The sequence below is a fragment of the Quercus robur genome, chromosome 11 (genome assembly GCF_932294415.1).
Source record: "Quercus robur chromosome 11, dhQueRobu3.1, whole genome shotgun sequence".
NCBI classification, from domain to species: Eukaryota; Viridiplantae; Streptophyta; class Magnoliopsida; order Fagales; family Fagaceae; genus Quercus; species Quercus robur.
Window position 1 is genome coordinate 21,022,793 of NC_065544.1, and position 22,602 is coordinate 21,045,394.

At 38.3% G+C, this 22,602-nt stretch overlaps 1 protein-coding gene across 1 annotated transcript; it reads left to right on the forward strand.

The window, feature by feature from the left end:
- The first annotated feature begins 991 nt into the window (after positions 1 to 991).
- On the forward strand, positions 992 to 19,629 carry LOC126707724 (SUPPRESSOR OF ABI3-5). Its single transcript, XM_050407588.1, has 10 exons — positions 992 to 1,245; positions 1,423 to 1,654; positions 1,965 to 2,090; positions 2,170 to 2,322; positions 4,756 to 4,882; positions 5,024 to 5,065; positions 7,822 to 8,163; positions 8,336 to 8,378; positions 19,086 to 19,163; positions 19,273 to 19,629. Exons 1-10 carry the CDS (start codon positions 1,154 to 1,156, stop codon positions 19,337 to 19,339), a joined length of 1,302 nt encoding a protein of 433 aa, XP_050263545.1. The 5' UTR covers positions 992 to 1,153; the 3' UTR covers positions 19,340 to 19,629.
- The last annotated feature ends 2,973 nt before the right edge of the window (positions 19,630 to 22,602 follow it).

The window sequence follows — 22,602 nt, forward strand, 5'->3', positions numbered from 1 at the left end:
TTTTTTGAAGAACACAAACAAGCAAGGAGAGAATTAATTAAGAAACCATCTAGAGATCCAATCTAGTATCCTCCACTAACCGATTAAGTTAAATTGAATTTTGATGTAGCTATTATAGAAGGAAATAAATATGTGGCTATGGTGAGCAGAGACCATAAAGGGAACAGAGCAAATTAGTCCAGAAGTTACATTCGTGGTGAAGTTGAAGCAGCTTGGTATGCTATTTATAGAGCAGCAGCTAAGAGATTCAACATCATAATTATTGAAGGAGATGCATGGAATGGGACATAGCCTTTGCAAAAACCAAGCTTATCCTTTCACTAAAGTATCAAAGCTATAATTGAGGATATTCTTAATTTGACTAAAATCTTTTACAAATGTAGATTTATTTTTTATGTAAAGAGAGGGCAGTGTGATTGCCCATCTTTTAGTTTAGTGACGAATTGTCCACGCTTTGGCTAAAGATGGTTCTAGATCCAATTCTTTTGGTTGTTCTTTGTTTTTGCTTGATCAATAAAATATTTATTTAGAAAAAAAAAAAACTAAAAATCCATAAAATTGGTTTTGGAGGGGTATATAATTCTAACACTTGTGTCTCTCTTTAGAGCCAAGATAGTCAATAATTCAACACCATAACTGCATTATTTGTATATATTAAGAAGATTCAGAAAGTTAGTTATTGATTTTTTTACTGTAAAAAATACTCCTAACCTAATCTAATTAATATTTATTGATATTAGTTTATCAAAAAATATTAACTGATATTGAAATTTTTATTTCACCTAATCAAATTGAACAACCTAGTATTTGCTTCTTCCTTTTTTTTTTTTTTTTTTTTTTTTCTTTCTTTAATATTTAATTTTTTATATATATCAAAAAATATTAACTGATATTGAAATTTTTATTTCCCCTAGTATTTGCATTTTTTTTTTAATATTTAATTATTTATTTCTCTTTAACCGTCACGTCACTCAATCTCTCGGTATCTATCTATTTTATACTGGTACCGAAACGGTGACCGGATTACATTTTCTCCGCAGCCAAACATCGACTACATTCACAAAATTTCACAGAGAGACAGAGACAGAGACAGACTGAGAGAAGAGGATTCGGTATTCGTGAGATAGGTTTTGATCAAGCGCCACTCTCTACCATGGAAGGTAATTCATCGCGCCCCAATCTCAAGCGCCCTTTCTTCGAAGACGCCGACGACGACAAGCTTGACTCCTCCAACAAACCCTCAGCGTAATTCTCTTCTCTCTCTCCCAAAACCCTAATTTCTCTCTCTCTCTCTCTCTCTCTCAAATTCATTCACTTTCTAGTTTTCAATATCTGTTGTTGTATCGGAAAAAGAATGAAATCAGAAAGTTTCAAAACCAAAGATTTTGAGTCTGAGTGTTTAGTGACTGTTGGGTTTTATAGGCCAAAGAGGGTTAGGTTCCCAAAGGGAAAGAAGGTTAAACCAGCAGCAGAAGAAGCCGTGGTGGTCGTGGACCGCGGTCCAGCTGTGGATGACGATCCTACCGACTTGATGAATCCCCGCGCTGCCGCCAAGGAGCGTGCAAAGCGTCGGACACAGTTCACTGCTGAACTCTTTACTGAAGAAAGTAGAGGCATTCTCAATGATGTCGCGGCTGCTGAAGTCGATTACAAGGTTGGCATTTTTAATTTATGTAGATAGCTTTTCAGTTTCTATATCGGTTTTGAATGTACTTTGAGGCTTCTAGAATGGAGTAATGTATCGAACTCACTTAGGCTTTGGTGGTATTGTTTATAATTATGATGAATAGGTGGTGAGAGAATTGGAGCCGTGTTTGTTTTTTTTATTGTTAGAGCGCAATTATAATTTTGAATGATTATTTCTTGAATTGGCAGCATTCTTTATAGAGTCAAGATGATTACCAGATTCATCTGTTATTGGATCAATGGAAAGGGTAGCCAATGATGGGGATATCTTTTGGCAGGATAATGACAGCTTTGTCGATGATGGGATTCAGATAGAACCTTTCAATTTAGACAAAGAGAGGGAAGAGGGCTATTTCGATGCGGATGGAAATTTTGTTGAATATGTCAACGATAATGAAATTAAGGTAAAAAGAATGGCTTTACTCATGTGCATTTTAGACGTGGAATTGTACGTGTATGTTGAGTTAAAATGGATTCGTGTAGGATGCATGGCTTGATAGTGTTGAAGCTGAACCAAAATATGCTGGAAAAGGGTCTGCTGTAATAAACAATGAAGATGATGCCAATGACCTTTCTTCTGATGATATTGGAACGATGAAGAGGCGTATTGCTGACATACTTGAGCCAGGAGAAACGGTAAGTTATAGTGTGTTTTAAATTCATTTATTTATGGTAAACATTTTCAGCTTTCTATTTTGTAATTACAATGTCAATAAGATTACAAAATTGTGTATACTAGATTGTACATACTATTTTCCCATAAAAACTGACTATGTATGGTTTTTTCTGCAATTGTGAAAGTGGCATACTTTATATGTTGTATTCAAACCTAGGTATCTGTGTACTCATTTAAAGTGGAATTACGATGAAAATCATGGAAGATTAATTGGTTGCTTCTTTGCAAATTTGTTTATTCAAAATTTATTTTATGAGGCTTGAGTGTGATGCCAATTAAAGCAAGAATGCTATGGTTTTAAAGGTCAAGTCATTAGAGGTTTAGGGTTAAACCATTTTTTAATTTAAGGTTTTTTTATTTTATTATAGCTTGTAGCAACTGGTTGGCACACTCTGGTGTTTTCAATGAAAACATCCAGGGTTCAAATCCCCTTGCCCCAAATTATTGAATTATCAAAACAATATTTTATTAGTTATGGTTAGTTTATAGTAAGGGCAGAACTTGTTGTGGTGAGTGTGTTTTCTATGCATAACTGCAGGATCTCTTCCTCCTAAAAATTGCTTACAAATTAGGTTATTGATGTCTGTCCACCCTTTACCATCCTTACTGTCTTGGGATGCACACTATTTTTGCTTTGCTGGGGGTTGGATTGGAACTTGGGGGTGGGTTTATTGAAAAGGGACGATGAAGGTTGGGGATAGGAAAATTGTTAGCAAAAGGAATGTTGGTAGTTTGAGTGGGGGTATACTGCTTTGTCTGTATTCTGGTGGCCATACTGTATGTTTGATGGAGGTGGTAGTTGAAAATTAATTGGGGGTGATAGCATTAGGTTTGGTGGCAGTGGGTTTTTGGCAGGTGGTAGCAGGAGATTAATCATCCCTTTGCTGACTCTTATTCTTTTTGAATATGGCAATACTTCCTAGAGTTACAAATACAATGAGGTGTGTACCCCGCTTTCTTCAGGTGGTTTAGGGATTAGGAACCTGAGAACTTTCAATATAGCTCTTTTAGGGAAATGGCTTTGGAGATTTGGGCAAGAAAGGGATGCTCTTTGGCGTCAAGTGATAGAGGTAAAGTATGGTTGTGATTGGGGTGGTTGGTGTTCTAGCTCTTCCTCTGGTCCTTATGGTGTCAGTTTGTGGAAAAATATTAGAAGGGGGTGGCACTCTTTATCTCGGTTTATTATGTATGATATTGGAGATGGTTCAAAAGTGCAGTTTTGGCTAGATCGTTGGTGTGGGACTTCCTCTCTCGCAGTCTGCTATCCCGAATTATATAGGATTAGTTGTAGCAAAGAGGCAAGTGTGGCGGATCTAATGAGGTTCTCCAATGGAGTCCTCCATTGGGAGATTTAGTTTTGTAGGGAGGTGCATAATCGTGAATTGGAAGCTTTCAGGAGCTTCATCAATTCCATTTATAGCACTCCTGTAAGGGGAATCGAGGAGGATAAGAGATATTGGCTGCCTTGTAAGAGTAAGGGGTTCACGGTTAGTGCATACTACCATCTTCTTGTTGGCCATAGTGAGCAATTTTTCCCTTGGAAAAGCATTTGGAAGCAGAAGATCCCCTCTAGAGTGGCTTTTTTTGTTTGGACCGCAGCCTTGGGGAAATGTTTGACTATTGACAATCTAAGGAAAAGAAAGGTTTGCATTTTGGATTGGTGCTATATGTGCAAGTGTAATAGTGAAACTGTTGACCATCTTTTCCTTCATTGCCCGGTTGCTTCGGAGTTATGGGATATGGTTTTTGGTTTATTTGGAGTGTGTTGGGTGATGCCTTTGTCTGTTGTTGGGCTCTTTGCTTGCTGGCAAGGTCGCTTCGGTCGCCACCGCAATGGAGTTATTTGGAAGGTCGTTCCTCTTTGTTTGATGTGGTGTATTTGGAAGAAGAGGAATAGTAGATGCTTTGAAGACATTGAGCGTGCTATGCCTGACCTCAAGCTTCTTTTCATCCGAACCTTACTTGAATGGTTCTCTGTGTGGAGAAACCATCCTTTTTCTATTTTGGATTTACTTGACTTTTGTAATTTTCGTTCTTGACTTGTTCACCCCTGTATACTCCCTGTGTGCTTGGGTGTCTCTATTTTTATTATCAATGAAATCTTATTACTTATCAAAAAAAAATATAACCAGCACCTTATGCATTGTGAAAAAATTCTTACACTGGTGGTAATTAAAGAATGCATTAAGAGTCATATGACTTATATCTTATGTTGTATCTGAGAAATTTTCAATTTCCATTCAAGATTGTATTGTTTTGGCTTGATTTTTTCAATTTATACTATTGCAGAAGAATATGAGTTGCAGCATTATTTCATCACTATTCCATCATGTATGAATTATGATTTGTGTATTCATTTAGGGTAACAAAGTTAATTGTGTATCTCCTGATAGGTTTTGCGAGCTTTGAGAAGGTTAAAGGGTACTTCAAACAGGAAGGAGAAGATGTCAGCTGAATCAAAGATTGTATTTGACCAGCTTACAGAAGATGCAATGAAGCTGATGGAGAATGGTGAATATGGTAAAGTGCTTGCTTTCTCAATTTTGTCAGCCCCAGGTTTCCTTAGAACCTGAAAGATTTGCATTTTTATTCAACTCTCTGTAAAAATCTGTTTCTCTTGGTTAAATTGTGTCACTTATTGATGGAATTTCTGTTCTGCAGATGTGTATCATGAAAAGCAGGAGGTCTTTCAGCGTGAGGCAGGTCAGTGTTTTGCTTTGTACTTTTTTTAACACGGTACTCTTTCTTTAAGTGTGCATGTGTGTGCTTTTGTATGTATATTGGTATTTATTATTGTGTTGTCTGCTTCTGTGTTGTCCTGATAATTTACACAAATGTCTATGTGTTTGCTCGTTTGTTTTCATATTTTGGAATGTTTAACCACCTGATATGTTCAGGAAGATTTAATGCAGAATTTGCTATTGGATTCCCCTATAGATTCTGCATATGAGAGGGGTAGTCTTTGGATGGATCAATCTATATAGTTGTAGTGTCTTTACTTTTTTCTTTTTTCTTTCGGTTTCTTTGAATGAAGTTATTCCATCCTAGGTATTACAAAAGTGGGATGTTTGGTCTGTAGTTAGGAATGTTTAGTTATGGTTCTAGATTATTTTAATCTTGTTTGAGTCTTGTTAAGTTATTAGAAAGTCTCGTTTTCTAAATAGAACTCTTAGCAATGTAGGGCCCTTTGGACCCACCCATAGGGACCCCACCAAAACTGTGTATCAGGTAATCCAGGGGAACTCCTAGTGGGGATTGAATCCAGGATATATGAGTCTACAACTCATCCCAAGCCTCCAACCGCTAGGACTCTCTCTCTTCCTAGTTTTTCTTGGGTTTTATCTATTTAAGCAAGTATTGTAATGAATATGGTCACACTTTTTTAAAATTATTGCCAAAATCTTGGATAATAGATTGCAGGTGGTGCTTCATGAAATAGTTTTAGAGTCTTAGATGAAGGGCAGAGAAATTTTAGACTACGTACTCATTGCCAATGAGTGCCTGGACAGCAAATTGAAGACAAGAGTTCCATGGGTGTTGTGTAAAATAGATGCGGAGAAAGCATATGATCATGTTAACTGGGGGATTTCCTTATTTATCTAATTGGGTGTTCTGGGTTCTAGAAAAAATGGAGATGGATATTGTTGTGTATTTAGACAGTCTGGTTCTCAGTTTTGATCAATGGTATTGGTAGCCCAAGTGGTTTTCTTGAGAGTTCAAGGGGATTAGTTTAAGGGGATCCGCTATCACCAATACCTTTTGTTTTGTTTTGTTGTTGTACTGAGATTGGGGGTTTCTTGTTTTCTCTATAGTTGGATTTTTGAATCATATGGATGTTCACTTGTAATTCTTTAGAAAGCTCACCATTTTGAGCTCTCCTTTTTTTTCTTTTTTAATAAATTCCTGATTGTCCCCCCCCCCCCCAAAAAAAAAAAAAGATGTTAGCATTGGGTTCTTTATCCTTGTATTCATTATGTGACTTGATTGATCTTTGTACTTTGATAGGTTGATTGCATTTTTCCCATTGTATACTTCCTATGTCCTATCAAAAAATACTTCCTATGAACTTGGCTTCTCTTGTCCATCGATAAACTTTTATATTTATTAAAAGAAAAAAGAGGAGTACCCCTCTGGTGTTATTTGATAGTGGGCATGTTTTTACATGATCAGAAAAAACATAATCAAGCATATACGTACTATGCAACAAGCCTAAAACTTAGACTTTGAGATTGGCTTTACTCCACACAAGGGCCTTTGATTAAGCAGGCCAGTTTTAGATCAAGGAGGTTAAAATTGATGAAGAAAATAAAAAAAAACTGAGAATCACAAGTACTGTTCTGGGTATGAACAGCATCCCGTGAACTGTTTAGAAGGGGTCATTTTTGGCGTTTGGTCATACTTGATAGTACACTTAGAATATTTTGCAATATGATTGGTAAGGATCAATGGGGACTGAGTAATTTACTTTAGAAGTATAGTGCTGAAAATTTATTTTTATTTTTTTTAAAAATGGGGATGAAAAGGGAGAGAACCGTTGATGTTTGTATGGGTTTTCCTGTTATTGGATAATAGTGAAATATGAATTTGGAGGACGGATGGGTGTGGTTTAATCTGGAAGTTTAGTACAGAGACCATTGGATGCCTTCTCCGCCTAAAAGAACATTATGCTTGTATTCGTTACCTCGTTCTATGATCTGTAGTCCGTAGGTCTGCCCCCTTCCTCTAGAATTAGTTCAAGCCTTTTGGATTCAATCCTTAGAAATCGAAGACCTCCCAAACTACTGCCTCTCCACCACAAGGACCTCTCAGCTCTGTTGTCAGGGGACCTATTAGCAAGGTAAGTCTGGTGGAGTGGCTGGTGGTTCCCTTGAAAGGAGGAGCACCTTTTGCTTCTTAGTTCCTAAGTCTCGGCGTTTCTGGGCTTTGAACATCTTGCTTCCTATTTCTTTCTTTATTCTCATTGGTTCTTTTCTTTTAGGGGAGGGTAGTAATTTGTTGATACACCAAAGGGTACTATTCATTGCCCAATTCTTAGTTTTTCTTCTTCTAGTTGAATCATGAGCTCTTCTTGATTCCAAAATTAGCCTTTTTGTTTTTTAAAGAATGTGAAGTCTTTTGATCCACCTATATCAATTGGTGGAAGTTCCTACGCACTTAATATATGGCCTTTAAATCAATACCTACTTGTTTATCACTTTTAGAATGTAGTGCAATATTTTTATTAATTTATTTCTGTCATTATATGGAATCAAACTTAATTCTGCACTCATGGCATCAATTAAAGCATAATGGATGCATGCATTATCATTATTATTATTTATTTCGTAACTTTTATTTTACATTTGATTTTTCCACGAGTCAGTTTTCTTCAATTGCACTTACATTTGAGTTGGTGCAAAAGGGTGGGTGATTATAGATAGCATTATAAACTATGGTTTTTTTTTACCACGTTTCTTCAGAAGGTTATGAGAGATTGGCTAAGGCAAGAGGTGAGGGCATATCAACAAGTGCAGGTCAGGGGGGTTCTACTTATTTTGGCATAGGAAATGGCTTGCTGTCTGACATGACAGATACTGAAGTAGCCTCCACAGTGCTGCCTGGTCCTGTTGTGGATACCTTGAACCCAAGTGCGTCTACTGCTGAAACATCAAGCAATGACGCTGATGCTTATGATATGTTTGGGGAGGAGGATGAAAATGCCACTGCTAAACCATCTTTTGATGGAAGTAATGTAGTTTCTGGACATAATTCTGATGCAGTCAACCAACCATCAGCAAGCACCCTAAACTCTGAATCAGAAAGTAAGCTATTTTATTGATTGTAAGAAGTTCAAAAGTTTAGAATTTTATCTATAAAAAAAAATTTGGCATATTATTTTATTGGGCTTAGATAATTCATTATTGGTATATGAAATACTATTTCTTTGTTGCTTGACGTGGTTTTTCTTTTGTCTTGTAATTGCTTGGTTTTCAGGTGGAGCTTTGCAAAATGATTACGTGTATGATGATTCCACTGGGTACTCTCTCTCTCTCTCTCTCTCTTTGAACTGGTTTTCCTGAGGTGATCTTGATATGTCATGAAATTTAATGTCTTCGATGTGTTCATGACTTGTTTGCTTGTTTTATTTAGGATTTGAATTTATGCAATGTTGCAATGGGAAATCCTGTCCTAGTTATAATGATAGAGACATTCTCTTTGGAGGAGGTTGGGTGGGGTTTTGCAATGGTACACATATGCAGGGTGAAGCTAATACCATTTGCTAGGTCACAAATGAATCATGCCAAGCCTTTTTTTTTTTTTTTTGGATGTATGGGTAGGGGGAACAGCGGCCGGTGCAGCCTGTGTTAGGGAAGTTCTCTTCACCGCGCCAACCTTGTTGGTATTCCTAAAACACGAACTGCTGCCGCGCTATTGGATTGAGATTCCGGCCATGTTGGTGGCGGTCTTTGTTGGTACAGTGGTCTGATTCCTTGATTGGTGGAAAGAAAAGCAGAAAAAATATACACAGCCACACGTACCCAAAATCTTATCTCAAATGGGAGAGAATATATCTAGATCCCAAAACTCACCCACTTATACCTAAATAACCATATCAGATCAGATTCAAAGGAGAGAGAAAGTAGATCTGAGACCCAAATGACCCAAAAGAGAGTGTGGTGACTTGGCTGAGATAAGAGGTGAGGAGGAGGAGAAATCTGGGTAGGATGAAATCTTGGCAAGGATGTGAAATCTACCTGGTTGTTGTAAGGAAAAAATTGGGTTGATGCAGATTTGTGAGTCTGTGAGTTTGGTTTGTAAGGTTTGATTGAGTGTTTGTAATCCATATCATTGATTGTGGATTTTAGTTGGCATTGCTTGTGGCCGAATCATGTTAAATATAGTTGTCATATGTGATTTTTTTTATTTCTTGTTCTTGTGAAGTGCTTTTGCTAGCCCTAGATTCTGTCATTTCTCATTTAATTTGTGGAGTCCAACTTGATGTCAAATTAGGAGACACTTTTTTATTTGCTGACTACATGAAATAGAAAACGAGAATAAATCGATCAATTTTGTAGTGAAATTCAAAGTGAAAGATATCTACTAAAATAATTATGTACTTATATCAGATCAGCTGAAATCTATATATTTTACATGAACAAATTCCTCAATTTCCTTTTTAACATCCAAGGAGAGGTTCTTCAAGGCATAGATATAGCAATCTCCCAAGGAGTACATTAATTTCCAATAAAATTTAATAAATGGTTATTGTGAAGTGCACCAAAAGTGTAACGACCCCACCCCACTTGTGTAGATATTGTCCACTTTGGGGTCTCATACCCCTCACGGTTTTGTTCTCTCCCAAAGCACACAACAGTAGGGGAAAAGGCCTCTACACATTGAAGGGAGACCATTCCTTATAAACACATTCACATGTGCTTCTCTAGGCGATGTGGGATTCTATGGAATGCAGGACCCTCCTTTTTTGGGTCACTACAATCCACCCCCTTACGGGCACACACGTCCTCACATGTGGGGCCCACACTTTCAGCTAGGGCATGGCTTTGATACCATCTATAACGACCCCACCCCACCCCACCTTGTGTAGATATTGTCCGCTTTGGGGTCTCATACCCCTCATGGTTTTGTTCTCTCCCAAAGTACACAGCAGTGGGGGAAAAGGCCTCTACACATTGAAGGGAGGTCATTCCTTATAAACACATTCACATGTGCTTCCCTAGGCGATGTGGGATTCCATGGAATGCAAGACCCCCCTTTTTGGGTCACTACAAAAAGAATGGGATTAAAGGAAGTCTTTGGAGAAAAATGTTTTGGAACTTATATGATAGCCAATGTGGATGGATGACAGCCACTTGAAACAATATCTTACTTGTTAATTTGGCTTAAAGCCTATAAGTTGAGCCCCTTGAAGTTACAGCTGAGGTTCAGTCTCAGGCTTGCTTATTACCCACCTGATTTCAGTCTCCAATTTGGATTTTTAAAATATGAATGAGCTGAGCCACTTATCCCGGCCAATAGAGCTTCGTACCAAATTTCTAATTTGCAGCGCTACCCATGTGATGTGGTCATCATAAATGAAGAGAACTTCTTATTCATTCGTTACATATATTTTTCTTACCTAGTGTAAAAAGCATGCAATTTCAAATATAAATATTTAATACCGTTTTTGGGGTGAAGTAAAAAGCATAAAATAACTGGTTGAATGACCTTTGCTCTTTTACATTTGAAGAAATGTATGTGATCTGCCTGCCCTGTCCTGAATAGACGAACATGACCAAGCTGAGCATATGAATCTTTTGTACTTTTTGTTACTAGAAGTTGACCCCTACAATTTGTGGCTCACTTGCTATCATGGTTTGCCAATATTTTCTTAGAAATGGTTGCTGTGGGGTCTCTCTCTCTCTCTCTCTCTCTCCCCCTCTTAAGAGTGTCAAGTACAGGAATTGTAGTTATTTGTTGGTTCTATCAAATTGCTACCATTATTTTCATGGGCATGCTCTTGTATTCTCTTTAGTAGATTTTTTTTTTCTTATTTTTTGCTTGTCAGATAATTAATTAAGCCCTGGTATAATCTTAGTTTTGGGCAAAATACAATCACTTTTGCAATTATTTGGTCAAGTTATTAGAATCGATAGCATGGATTGTCTCTCTAGAGGCCCGGCTACCTCAAATTAGTCAGAAATTTTGTTTTTAGCTTTGTTCCTTGGATCAGTATGGGTGGTTTTAGAAGTTTTTTTATTGAATCTAAGCTGTTTCAGTTGGTGGTTGAGGAAGGAGGGAATTTTTTTTCCCTTAAGATTCTAGAACGGGGAAAATACTACATGCAATCGGTTTTTATGGGTAAAAGTGCAGCTTTGTGGTTAATGAGGAGCCTGGAACACATCGTGATTGGGGTTAATCCGAAGAAATTCTTCACGTTCAGGGAAGGTGGTACTGCTTACACGTTGCAACAGGGGTCCAACTCGTTTGGACAGTATTTATCAGTGACAGAACTTAAGGTAGGTGGGTTGCGGAGAACTATCATTGTTCCTGCCGGAAAGCTTCAACAAGGATGGAAAACCTTTGGGATTGAATTAAGAAGAAGATTGGAACCTTCCCAATATGCATTGGGTGGACTGAAGTTTGTATCGCATAAGTCTAAGCAGATCCCAATGTATCATGCTGCCAGGTCCTTTGTGGAAGCTGTCAAAGCTCCAATGCAGGCAAGGTCGAAGCCTGCTCAGCAGCCCTTCATTAAGGAAAAGGTCAAGGATGGTGTCGTGGAGAAGATAATGGAGTTTTCGAGAGAAAATGACACACAGGCCGGAAGTTTTTCCCCGGCAGCCATGGGTGATGGTGAGGGTGGTGAAGGAGTTATTAATGGTAAGAATATTCTTGAGGCGAAAATCCCGGAAGGAAATAATATCAGTATTCCTTTCAAGTTCAATTCAAATGCAAAAAATGTTGTTTTTGGAAAGGTGCTTGATTTTAGGAGATCACGTTGGTTAGGGAGAGGGTTGATTGTGGATGTGAATGAGTTTGGAAAGAGGCGGGTATCATGGGATGGTATTAAGAGAGGCAAGCAAGCTGGCAGATGGGTAGCAACGGGGAGTATTAATGCCCAGAATACAAAACAGGGTTTGGGCCCACCAAATCAGAATGCCCAAGGTTCTCTTTTGGCCAGTAAAAACAATATCTTGGGCCTGGGTCTGTCAAGCCCATCTTCTTTTGAGGCTGGCGAGAGCTCCTTTAGTGGCCCAACTGTTCTGGAACCTTCTGATCAGAGTTGTCTCTCTATCCCAAGCCCAGGTAAGTGTGTTTTGAACGATAAGAAGAAACAGGAGAGCTCAGCTATCTCGCATAAGACTTCGACGAAGCCTGTGATGTTGTCAAAGGTGCCCTTGGCCACGATCTCCTCCCTAGCGGTGACGGAACTGGCAGGTAAGGGTGACCAGCACAGCCCGAGTTGTATAGCGCAGACATTCTCTGTGCCGACTGGACCAGCGGCGGTGACCCAAGCTTCCCACGAGGTGGTATTGGCTGCCGGAGCTCCGATTGGGTCTTTTATGCCGCCGGTGGTGTCCTCGGCCATGGTGTCCTCCATTACGGTGGCGGAAGAGATGGGTGCTGATGGATTTGGTGGTCCGAGTAGCCAAAATCTGAGCTCCACCTTGCCAGCTAAGTCAGTGGGGGTGAATTTGACATCTCAGGTGGCATCGGAAGGTGGGGATGCGGATTTTGTGGGCTCGGAAGGATCAGCCACTACTACTAATGATGCTGATCTTGAGGGAGTTCATCTACCTGGCCCCAATATTAGGGAATTGGTTGGAAACTTGGAGAAGTCTTGGGGTAACTCTAAAGACTGGATGCTACAATTGCGTGATGGGCGGCAGTTAGTGCTTCCACTTTCACTCTATCGTTCTCCAGATAGCATGTCGGTTTGCTCAAGTATAGAGGAAGATTGTGTACCAGGTTTTGCTGCTATTGATAATGAAGGGCAGAGGATTAGTTGGGCAGATGAGGGTGAGGGGTTAGTAGAGTCTTTGCATGTGGTGCCTGGATCAGAGAATGTGAGGTGGGAATTTGATGAAAGGTTGATGTCTTGGGAGAGTGGTGGTGAGCCATTAGTTGTGGTACCTTTGGCCACTGAAGGTCCTTTGGAGTCGGTGTCTAGTCCTGTTAAGGAGATTGAGTGTAAGGAGAGTGAGTGTAAGGAGAGTGTTGATAACTCTCAACTTTCACAATGGGTAACTAATAGGATTAAGGCCTTTAAGAAATCTGTGGGCACTTCTTTGGAAGGTTTTGAGGAGCAAATTACCGGGTTATTATTAGCTATAGAGGCCAGAAAAAAAGATAAGCAGAAACATGTGGTGGCTGATAAGATGAAATTGGTTAAATCAGGTCAGAAAGGTCAGCGGGAGTTGAAAAATTTGTTGTCATCTTTGAATGTTGAGTATGGCTCAAATAAATTAAGGAGTGAAAGTATGGAACGGGCTGTTGTGCCTTATCAATGAGTTTGAAGATTATTTCTTGGAATGTAAGAGGGTTGAATGAGCAGGATAAAAGGCTCAGGGTTAGAAACTTGATTAGGAAATGGGGGCCTGACTTGGTTTGTCTACAAGAAACCAAAATGGGATTGATAAATAGGGCGGTGATTCATAGCTTGTGGGGTGGCCAACATGTTGATTGGTCTTACTTAGGTTCTTGTGGTGCTTCTGGAGGGGTGTTATTGATGTGGGACACACGGGTTGTGAGTAAGATGGAGGAAGCAGTGGGGAGATTTTCAGTTTCCTGTAAATTTACATGTGTGTCAGATCAGTTTGTATGGGCATTTACTGGTGTTTATGGTCCAAATGTACATCGGGACAGGAGGTTTTTATGGGAGGAACTTTGTGGTTTAAACAGCTGGTGGAGTGTTCCTTGGTGTGTGGGTGGTGACTTTAATGTGGTTAGGTTCCCTTCCGAACGATTGGGGTCTAATACTTTCACTGCTGCTATGCGGGAGTTCTCCAATTTTATTTCGGAACAGGGCCTCATTGATCTGCCTCTGCAAGGGGGGACTTTCACTTGGTCAAATTCTAGAGAAGTTGCTTCGAAGGCTAGGCTGGATAGATTTTTGTTTTCTGCAGATTGGGAGGATAAGTTTCCAACAGTTGCTCAACGACGGATGTCTAGGTTGTGCTCGGATCATTTTCCAGTTGTCCTTGAGGGTGGATCTTTTCAGAGAGGGAGTAGGCCATTTAGATTTGAGAATATGTGGCTCAAGGATGAGGGTTTTGTGGATAGGGTTAGGTCTTGGTGGGAATCCTATTAGTTTCAAGGTGCACCGAGTTTTGTTTTGGCCAATAAATTAAAGCTCTTAAAAAATGATTTGAAAAGATGGAATGTGGAGGTGTTTGGTCATGTTGAAGATCGGATTAAAAAATTGTGGAAGGACCTTAGTGTTCTTGAGAATTTGGAGGATAGTCGGGGTTTATCAGCGGAGGAAACAGTAGAAGTGGGAAGAATTCGTGATGAGTTAGAAAAAGCTACTCTGCTGGAAGAAATTTGTTGGAGGCAGAAATCTAGAGTTCTCTGTGTTAGGGAAGGAGACAGGAATACTAAATTTTTCCACCGTATAGCTAACTCTCATAGGAGGTTTAATTCTATTGATAGACTTATGGTGGAGGGGGAGTTGTCTTCGGATCCGGCAGCTATAGCAGATTGTATCTCTCAGTTTTATAGGCAGCTTTATTTTAAGGATGTGGCTCATAGACCTGTCTTAGATGATGTGGACTTCTCTAGTATCTCGGTGGAGGATGCAAGTTGGCTAGATAGACCTTTTGAGGAGGAAGAGGTGTTTGGGGTAATCAATGATTTTAATGGTGATAAGGCACCTGGTCCGGATGGCTTTTCCATGGCATTCTTCCAGTCTTGCTGGTGTGTTTTGAAAACAGAAATTATGGCTGTCTTCCACAATTTTCATACTCAGGCGGTGTTTGAGAAGAGTCTTAATGCTTCGTTCCTTGCCCTTATTCCTAAGAAAGTGGATGCTGTGGAGGTAAAAGACTTTCGGCCTATTAGTCTAGTTGGTGGGATTTATAAGATTATCTCTAAGGTGTTGGCTAATCGGCTTCGTAGGGTGGCACATGGGCTTATTTCGGATTCACAGAATGCCTTTGTGAAGGGTAGACAAATTTTGGACTCAGTCTTGATTGCTTCTGAATGTATTGATAGCAGATTGAAGTCAGGAGTCCCGGGTGTGTTGTGTAAATTGGATGTGGAAAAGGCGTATGATCATGTGAGCTGGGATTTTTTAATGTATATGCTTAGGCGGTGTGGTTTCTCTGAGAAATGGAGAAAATGGATAAGTTATTGTATTTCAACTGTAAAGTTTTCCATTTTGATCAATGGTAGTCCATCTGATTTCTTTGGAAGTTCTAGGGGGCTTCGGCAAGGTGACCCATTATCTCCTCTGTTGTTTGATATTGTGATGGAGGCATTAAGTCGTATGTTGGATGTGGCTGCCTCTGCTGGGCAATTCTCAGGCTTTTCTGTGGGTAGTACGGCTGGCCCATCAGTGATGGTGTCTCACCTTTTATTTGCAGATGACACTCTGATTTTTTGTGATGCTGATCCTTCTCAGATTGCTAATTTGAGGGCGATTCTTGCTAGATTTGAGGGGGTGTCAGGGCTTCGTATTAATTTGGGAAAATCTGAGTTGGTACCTGTTGGTGGGGTGCACAATTTGGACACTTTGGTGAGTCTGTTGGGGTGTGGGCAATCTTCTTTACCTTTGAAATATTTGGGCCTTCCTTTAGGTGCTAAGTTTAAGGATTTAACTGTTTGGAATCCTATCCTAGAGAGAATGGAGAGGAGATTAGCAGGTTGGAAGAGACTGTATTTATCTAAAGGGGGTAAAGTGACACTCATTAAAAGCTCACTCTCGTCTTTACCTACATACTTCCTTTCCCTTCTTCCTTTACCGGGTAAGGTGGCTAAGCGTATGGAGAAATTACAGAGAGATTTCCTATGGAATGGGATTGGTGGTGAATCTAAAATTCATTTAGTTAAATGGGCCAAGGTTTGTAAGCCGTTGCAGGTTGGGGGGTTGGGTATTAGACGTTTGGGAAGCTTTAATTCTGCATTGCTAGGAAAATGGTTGTGGAGGTATGGCATGGAGACTGATGCTTTATGGAGGAGGGTTATAGAGGCAAAATATGGGAATATTTGGGGTGGATGGTGTACGAAAAAGGTGACAAGTCCTTATGGGGTCAGCCTGTGGAGATACATTAGAAGTGGCTGGTTGAACTTCTCTAAATTCCTTGTATATGATGTGGGGGATGGTACTAGAGTGAAATTTTGGAAGCATGTGTGGTGCGGGGAGTGTACTTTCCAAGAGGCCTTTCCAGAGCTCTATTGTCTTAGTAGGTCAAAGGATTCCTCGGTGGTTGAAGTTATGAGTTGGTCTGCTGGGAGATTTCACTGGAATGTGCAATTTCGTCGTCCACCACAAGATTGGGAAGAAGAAGCCTTTGATCGGTTTATGGGGTTGGTCTATTCTTCGACAGTGCGGGGGTTTGGCCCAGATAAGGTTTGTTGGAAGCCTGCTAGGAACAGAGGTTTTGAGGTTAGAGGATATTATAGCTATTTCTACCCTCCTACCCTTGTTTCATTCCCATGGAGAATGATATGGAAATCAAAGGTTCCTCCAAGGGTGGCTTTCTTTTCTTGGTCGGCTTCCTTAGGTAAGATCTTAACAACAGACAACCTTCGTAAAAGACGTGTGATAGTGCTTGACTGGTGCTATATGTGTAAGAGATGTGGGGAGTCGGTAGATCATCTTCTACTTCATTGCCCCGTAGCTTGGGAGTTGTGGTCTTTGGTTTTCTGCTTGTTTGGTGTCCAATGGGTTATGCCTCATACTGTTCTTGAGTTGTTTGAGGCTTGGCAAGGAAAGCTTGCACGACATCGTCACATTGATGTTTGGAGATTAGTGCCTCACTGCTTGATTTGGTGCATTTGGCGTGAAAGGAATGCTAGAAGTTTTGAGGGCTGTGAACGTTCTTTGTTGGAGATTAAGTCTTTTTTCTTGCGCACTCTCTTTGAATGGAGTGTGGTTTTTTCTCATTTTTCTTGTTCTTCTTTTCCTATTTTTCTTGATCGTTGTACTTTTGTTTTAATTTGTGCCCCCATAGTACATCCCCAATGTACTCGGCTTGGCACTTTTTCTATTATTAATAATATTCTTACGTTACTTATCAAAGTATTCTCTTTAGTAGAGCACTAGAGTGTTCTGAACAATCTACATACTTGCTTTCATGCTTTGATGATCTCTTTTAGAATCAGGTGTAGGTGTGTGTGTCTGAACACTCACATGGATGTACATGTATGTGTTTGCATGCTTGCTCCTTTTTCTTTTGACTAGAAGAATGTGGATTCCTCACAATTCAGACTTATAAATCTCAAAACTGTGCATCAATTTTGTATGAAAGTATAGTACACACATCAATATCAATTTATATATTTTACACAATTCAAGAGCCTTGTAGCTCAAATGGCAACTCCCGGTTTCTCCAATGCTCTTGTATTCTCTTTAGTAGAGCGCTAGAGTGTTCTGAACAATCTACGTACTTGCTTTCATGCTTTGATGATCTCTTTTAGAATCAGGTGTAGGTGTGTGTGTCTGAACTCTCACATGGATGTACATATATGTGTTTGCATGCTTGCTCCTTTTTCTTTTGACCAGAAGAATGTGGATTCCTCACAATTCAGACTAATAAATCTCAAAACTGTGCATCAATTTTGTATGAAGGTATAGTACACACATCAATATCAATTTATATATTTTACACAATACAAGAGCCTTGTAGCTCAAATGGCAACTCCCGGTTTCTCCAATGGAGACATCCTGGGTTCAATTCCCCCACCCCCAACTAGTGAATTATCAAAAAAAAAAAAATGTATATATCTTATATAAGCTTTTTAATTAACATGAAGAACCTTATAATGTTAATAACTAACTGTTTGAAACTAAAAACATGGGTAGCATTTTGAGTAGTTCCTTCAACTAGCCAAGACACAGCCCTCTTTCCCTTAAACATATTTCCCACCTGTCTACTGCCAAATTAAGAAAATAATGCGATGGAAGCCTTGCTCTCTTGCCTCTTTGCATGATCTCCCTTACTGCTACAGTGCTACTACTCCGACTTCCTGCTTTGATGTGTAGTTAGAACTGTAACATCACACAAATTCCTCCTGCCCAATTTGACATTTGGCCAGAAAAGCAATTACCCTCCATCCCCACCCCCCTTCCAAAAAAAATCTGCAACTAGTCCACACTCCTCTGTTAATGCTACCAGCTGCCACCTCAGCACTCCTTCAGTCTTCTTGGAACCAAATCCTGCCAGCATAGCCACCCTTACAGAGCTAGAGAGTACCTGCCAACCAAAGGCTTACTAAAACATTAGAAACTGTATAGGAGATCATTGCACACACTCAAATACTTTATTCCTATGATACCAAATAGCCCATAAAGTTACAACCAGGACTGTGCAAGTTCTAATAACCTTTTCACTATGAAGGTTAGGATGCCTTAGCCACGGTAATAGCCCAGACAGACTTGGGTGATAAGATGTCTAAATAAAATTCATTTCCTCTTGAGTAGACTAACCCTTAATCAACAAATGCACCTGCAATTCTTACATGATGCACCCTTTCAACTCAATCAGACCATTCATGTCATTACCATAGCCAAATACCCCATGGGTTGCACTGATGCAAGACATTATTAGTATTGGGCCATTGAGCCCAGCAGCAACAAATAAGAAAATTCCTTGTAAGGCCACCTCCACTAAAAATTTATTATTAATAGGTCACCTGAAAACTTTCATAATGAGGTTGTTTGGTATCATGATTGGTCGGTATTTTCCTAGAAATGGTTTTGTGGGTTTAGTTACTTGAAAGCAGTGAAGATAAATTATGTGATTATTGTGAGTAGTAACAGTATAATGATAACAATAGTTTCTGTTCTCTGTATAGGCTTATGGGCTCTTGTATCTTATCTGTTAATAGTGTTCTGTAATGATCTGAGTGTACTTGTCTCCATGTTTTTATGATATCTCATTATTAGTGCATGCAAATGTTGCATGAGCGTGTATTTCCTTAAATGTATTCAACATTTGTTTATTGGCTATGTTTGTATCTTTTTCATACCCAACCTGATTCTGCTTTCTTTAATTTAATCTTGGGTATTTCAACGCTTCAGGTACTACTATAGCAGCAGTTTGGGGTACTATTATGACCCATCTACAGGACTGTTTTGTTCTGCAGCATCAGGACAATGGTAATGTTAATGCGTCCTTTACTTTTTAGTATTTATTTGATGTTGTGTTGTGTTCCTAATTGGTTGCTGATAACTACCCTAATTAAATCATCTTGACTTTTATATGTAGGTATTCATATAATGAAGAAACCGGCACATATGTTGAAGTTCAGCAGGTTGCATCCAATGCGATTTGAAAGGGGGAGAGTTCTACTGCTTCACTTTAGGACTTTGTACAGTTCATGGAGCATAGAGTTGTACTATGTGGAATTGAATGGTCAGATAGGTTTTCCGTGGGAACCAATGTTTCTTGCAATTGGATAGTCATAGTTTTGGATTTTCTTGCCCAAGGTGACTTAATTTAATGATGTGTCAACATGTTATTGTTTTGCTTTTTAGATGATTATGAATGGTTTTTCAATTCACTTCTAAATTGATCCAGTACCATCTCAACATTGCATCTATGGGAATGTTATTTTGCCTTGAATGATGTTCTTGTAGTGTAATTCTTCTACAATTACATAGGTAGCTGTCCTCGAAAACTTTTATATAATTGCTTTAGGGTTTGTTTGAATAAGAGGATGAAGAAGTAGGAAGATATAAAAGATTCCTGATTTCTATTATGTATTTGGCTGAGAATGATGAAAAAATGTAAATTTCCTTGAGAAGAAAAGGCAAAGGATAAAAAAGGTAGATTGTATGATTTTTTATTTTTATTTTTATTATGCTCATGTTATAAGTTATTTTTTTCCAATCTTATATAAGAAAAAAAATATTTTTTATTAAACGAGTATGAATTTGGTAAGGATTGGGTGTAAAACTCATATTTTACACTATCTAATAAGAGATTGTCATGTCAGCATTTTACGTAAAAATTCAATACATCCTACTACATCTGATAACATTTCAATAAACTCTCAATTTTGTTGGATTTATATATGGGTATTAGAATTGATTAGGTGTAATTGTGATTATTTTTAAATATGTGATAAGATGATGTAATATGATAGGATTAGAGAGGTAAAACATGAGTTTTACACATCTTTACTAAATTTGATCTTTTATTAAATCTATATATATCTAAAAGTTAAAAGCGTAGCATTTTTTGTTGTTACGTTCTTGTTAAGCCACCTCATTTGCCACGTTATCAACCACACTATTAGTCTTTTTAATATTTATTTTTAACTCTAATTTTTTTTTTTTTTACAATAGCGGTTTTAACTTTACACATTCATCTACTTTAATTTTGATGTTATAACTAAATAATAAATCAATGAAAAATCAAAACAAAAATGCTGTCTATATATATATATATATATATATATATATATTCTCTTGGGCGGTTTTAACTTGAAATATTATTTTGCTCATTTATCTTCTTTTATTTTGACTCTTCTTATTCCTAACCTTTTACTATAAATTTGTCACTCTCTCCTATTCTCTGCATATTTTTCCAATACAAAAAATGTTCTCTCTCTCTCTCTCACCAACTTACCTTTGAATTCTTGAGAAAAAAAATGTATTGTTTTGATTTTGGTATAACAGATATTTAGTACATTACATTTTGTGATTGTTATTATAATAAATGAAAATACGATTATGAATTACAATACTATTAATTAAATTAGTACAAATTGAAAAGAAAAAAAAAATTAATGAGACCATCCTAAAAATATTAACATGTGTAATGCATGGAGTCCGCAACTAGTTACCTATTATTTTTGTGCTTCTGACGGGGGTTGATTTATATACATGAACCTTGCAGATAGGGACCCTGAATCTTGTAACTACATTAATGCAAATATTGTAAATATGATCTTCAACAATGGCCTAAATCTTGGTTATTGTGGCACTTGTGATATCTGAACAAGGTATTTCCTTAATAGGGGAGTAGCATTGCTTAACACTACCCGGCCTCTAGAAATATTTATTGGTCCCAAATTTACAAGCTCCTCTCAAAGTATATTAGTCTCGAATAGGATCGGTATCTCTTGCTTTGGGCCCATACATCTCTCTCACTGACATGCCCACATGTTAGTGAGAGAAATGCTGCATAGGCCTGCCAAATATCAAAATGTCTTCTCTCAAAATGACATCCCGAAAATCTTGGGATAGTCTAGTCAAATAAAATGATGTTGGATTTACCTACTAAAGAAGATATCATTGTACTCACAGCCTAATTTGTTATGAAAATCCCAAATGCTAAGCTGAACAAGAATATTACACTTTTGACAATCATGGCCGATAAAAAGGAAATAAGCACAACAACATCAACGAAAGTAAAAGATGCTTTAATACTTTTCAGCCTTTGTTTAGTCACCGATCTAAGAGGTAGTCAATAATGTTTATTTCTATAAGGGTCCCATGAATTTCTAGATGGTCCCTCTCATGGTGCCTATCTTCGAAGACTACAACCATCTTCTCATCTTTCGTCATAAACGACAATAATAGGAAAAAGTTTTTTTTTTTTTTGATACAAGATAGAATTCTATTCTAGTCTAATCTCAGTGTATATGTGTGTAAAGCTCCTTCTTGAAGACTTGAACCCCGGTCCTTGCCCCCCACACCCCACAAGCACTTATACTTGTAGAGTGACCATCGTATCAATGGTGTGCGGTGGTAGAAAAAAGTTTTGAAAATAACTTGTCAGGTGCAAATAATAGGAAATAGTTGTGAAATTAACTTGTCATGTACAACTTAGTGGTTAGAGGGTTGGGATGGACTACAAACTCAAACATCTTGATGAGTTCGATCTCTATTAGGAATTCATTTGGATTACTTAATACACGGACTTGGTGGGTGAAGTTATGTATCCATGGTTTATTCTCTGGGAGAGGGTCTAAAGGTCCTTTCCTTAGTAAGATTTCATGTTATTAAAAAAAAAAAAATTGTGAAAATTATTCATTTTTCTTGAACTTTTAGCACCCCCAATCGACAACCCATGAATTTATGCTCCTTAATCTAGAGTTAAGTGCAATGGAAAATAAATTTGACGATATGGTTATGATGGGAAAAGCCTTCGTAGGAAAAGCCCCAATGGTTGATTATTTAGGTCACTACTCTTAAAGAAAATGCTAATAAGAATCAAGGTTACAAGTATAAGGAACTTTACCGAATCCCAAAATATCTACCAAACAAAACCTACTAATTTATAAGACAACTTAACTCCAATACATTTGGATTCCTTATAGAAGACTTATTCTTTACACAAATCTGTCCAACTCTACAACAATCAGTTATTATTGTAGTTTAGGTGCAAATTTCTTCTCAATAACACACTTTAATGAACTGGAAGCAGCTCGTTACAGAACCTTAGGCGCACAGACATCGCAACAACTCCACAGTTTTCGTGTGTCTAACTGGTGTTATAATAACAACCTAAAATTATGGCTTTTATATGTCCTGGAACCCTATTGCATGAATCCAAAAATATGCCAAGTCATCATAGGTTGGAATAGAA

Excerpts from the sequence above, each read along its gene's own strand:
- LOC126707724 (XM_050407588.1), top strand. The coding sequence starts at position 1,154 with ATGGAAGGTAATTCATCGCGCCCCAATCTCAAGCGCCCTTTCTTCGAA. Across the intron at positions 2,091-2,169 it reads TCAACGATAATGAAATTAAG|GATGCATGGCTTGATAGTGT; the intron begins GTAAAAAGAATG and ends GGATTCGTGTAG. Across the intron at positions 8,379-19,085 it reads GTGTATGATGATTCCACTGG|GTACTACTATAGCAGCAGTT; the intron begins GTACTCTCTCTC and ends TCAACGCTTCAG.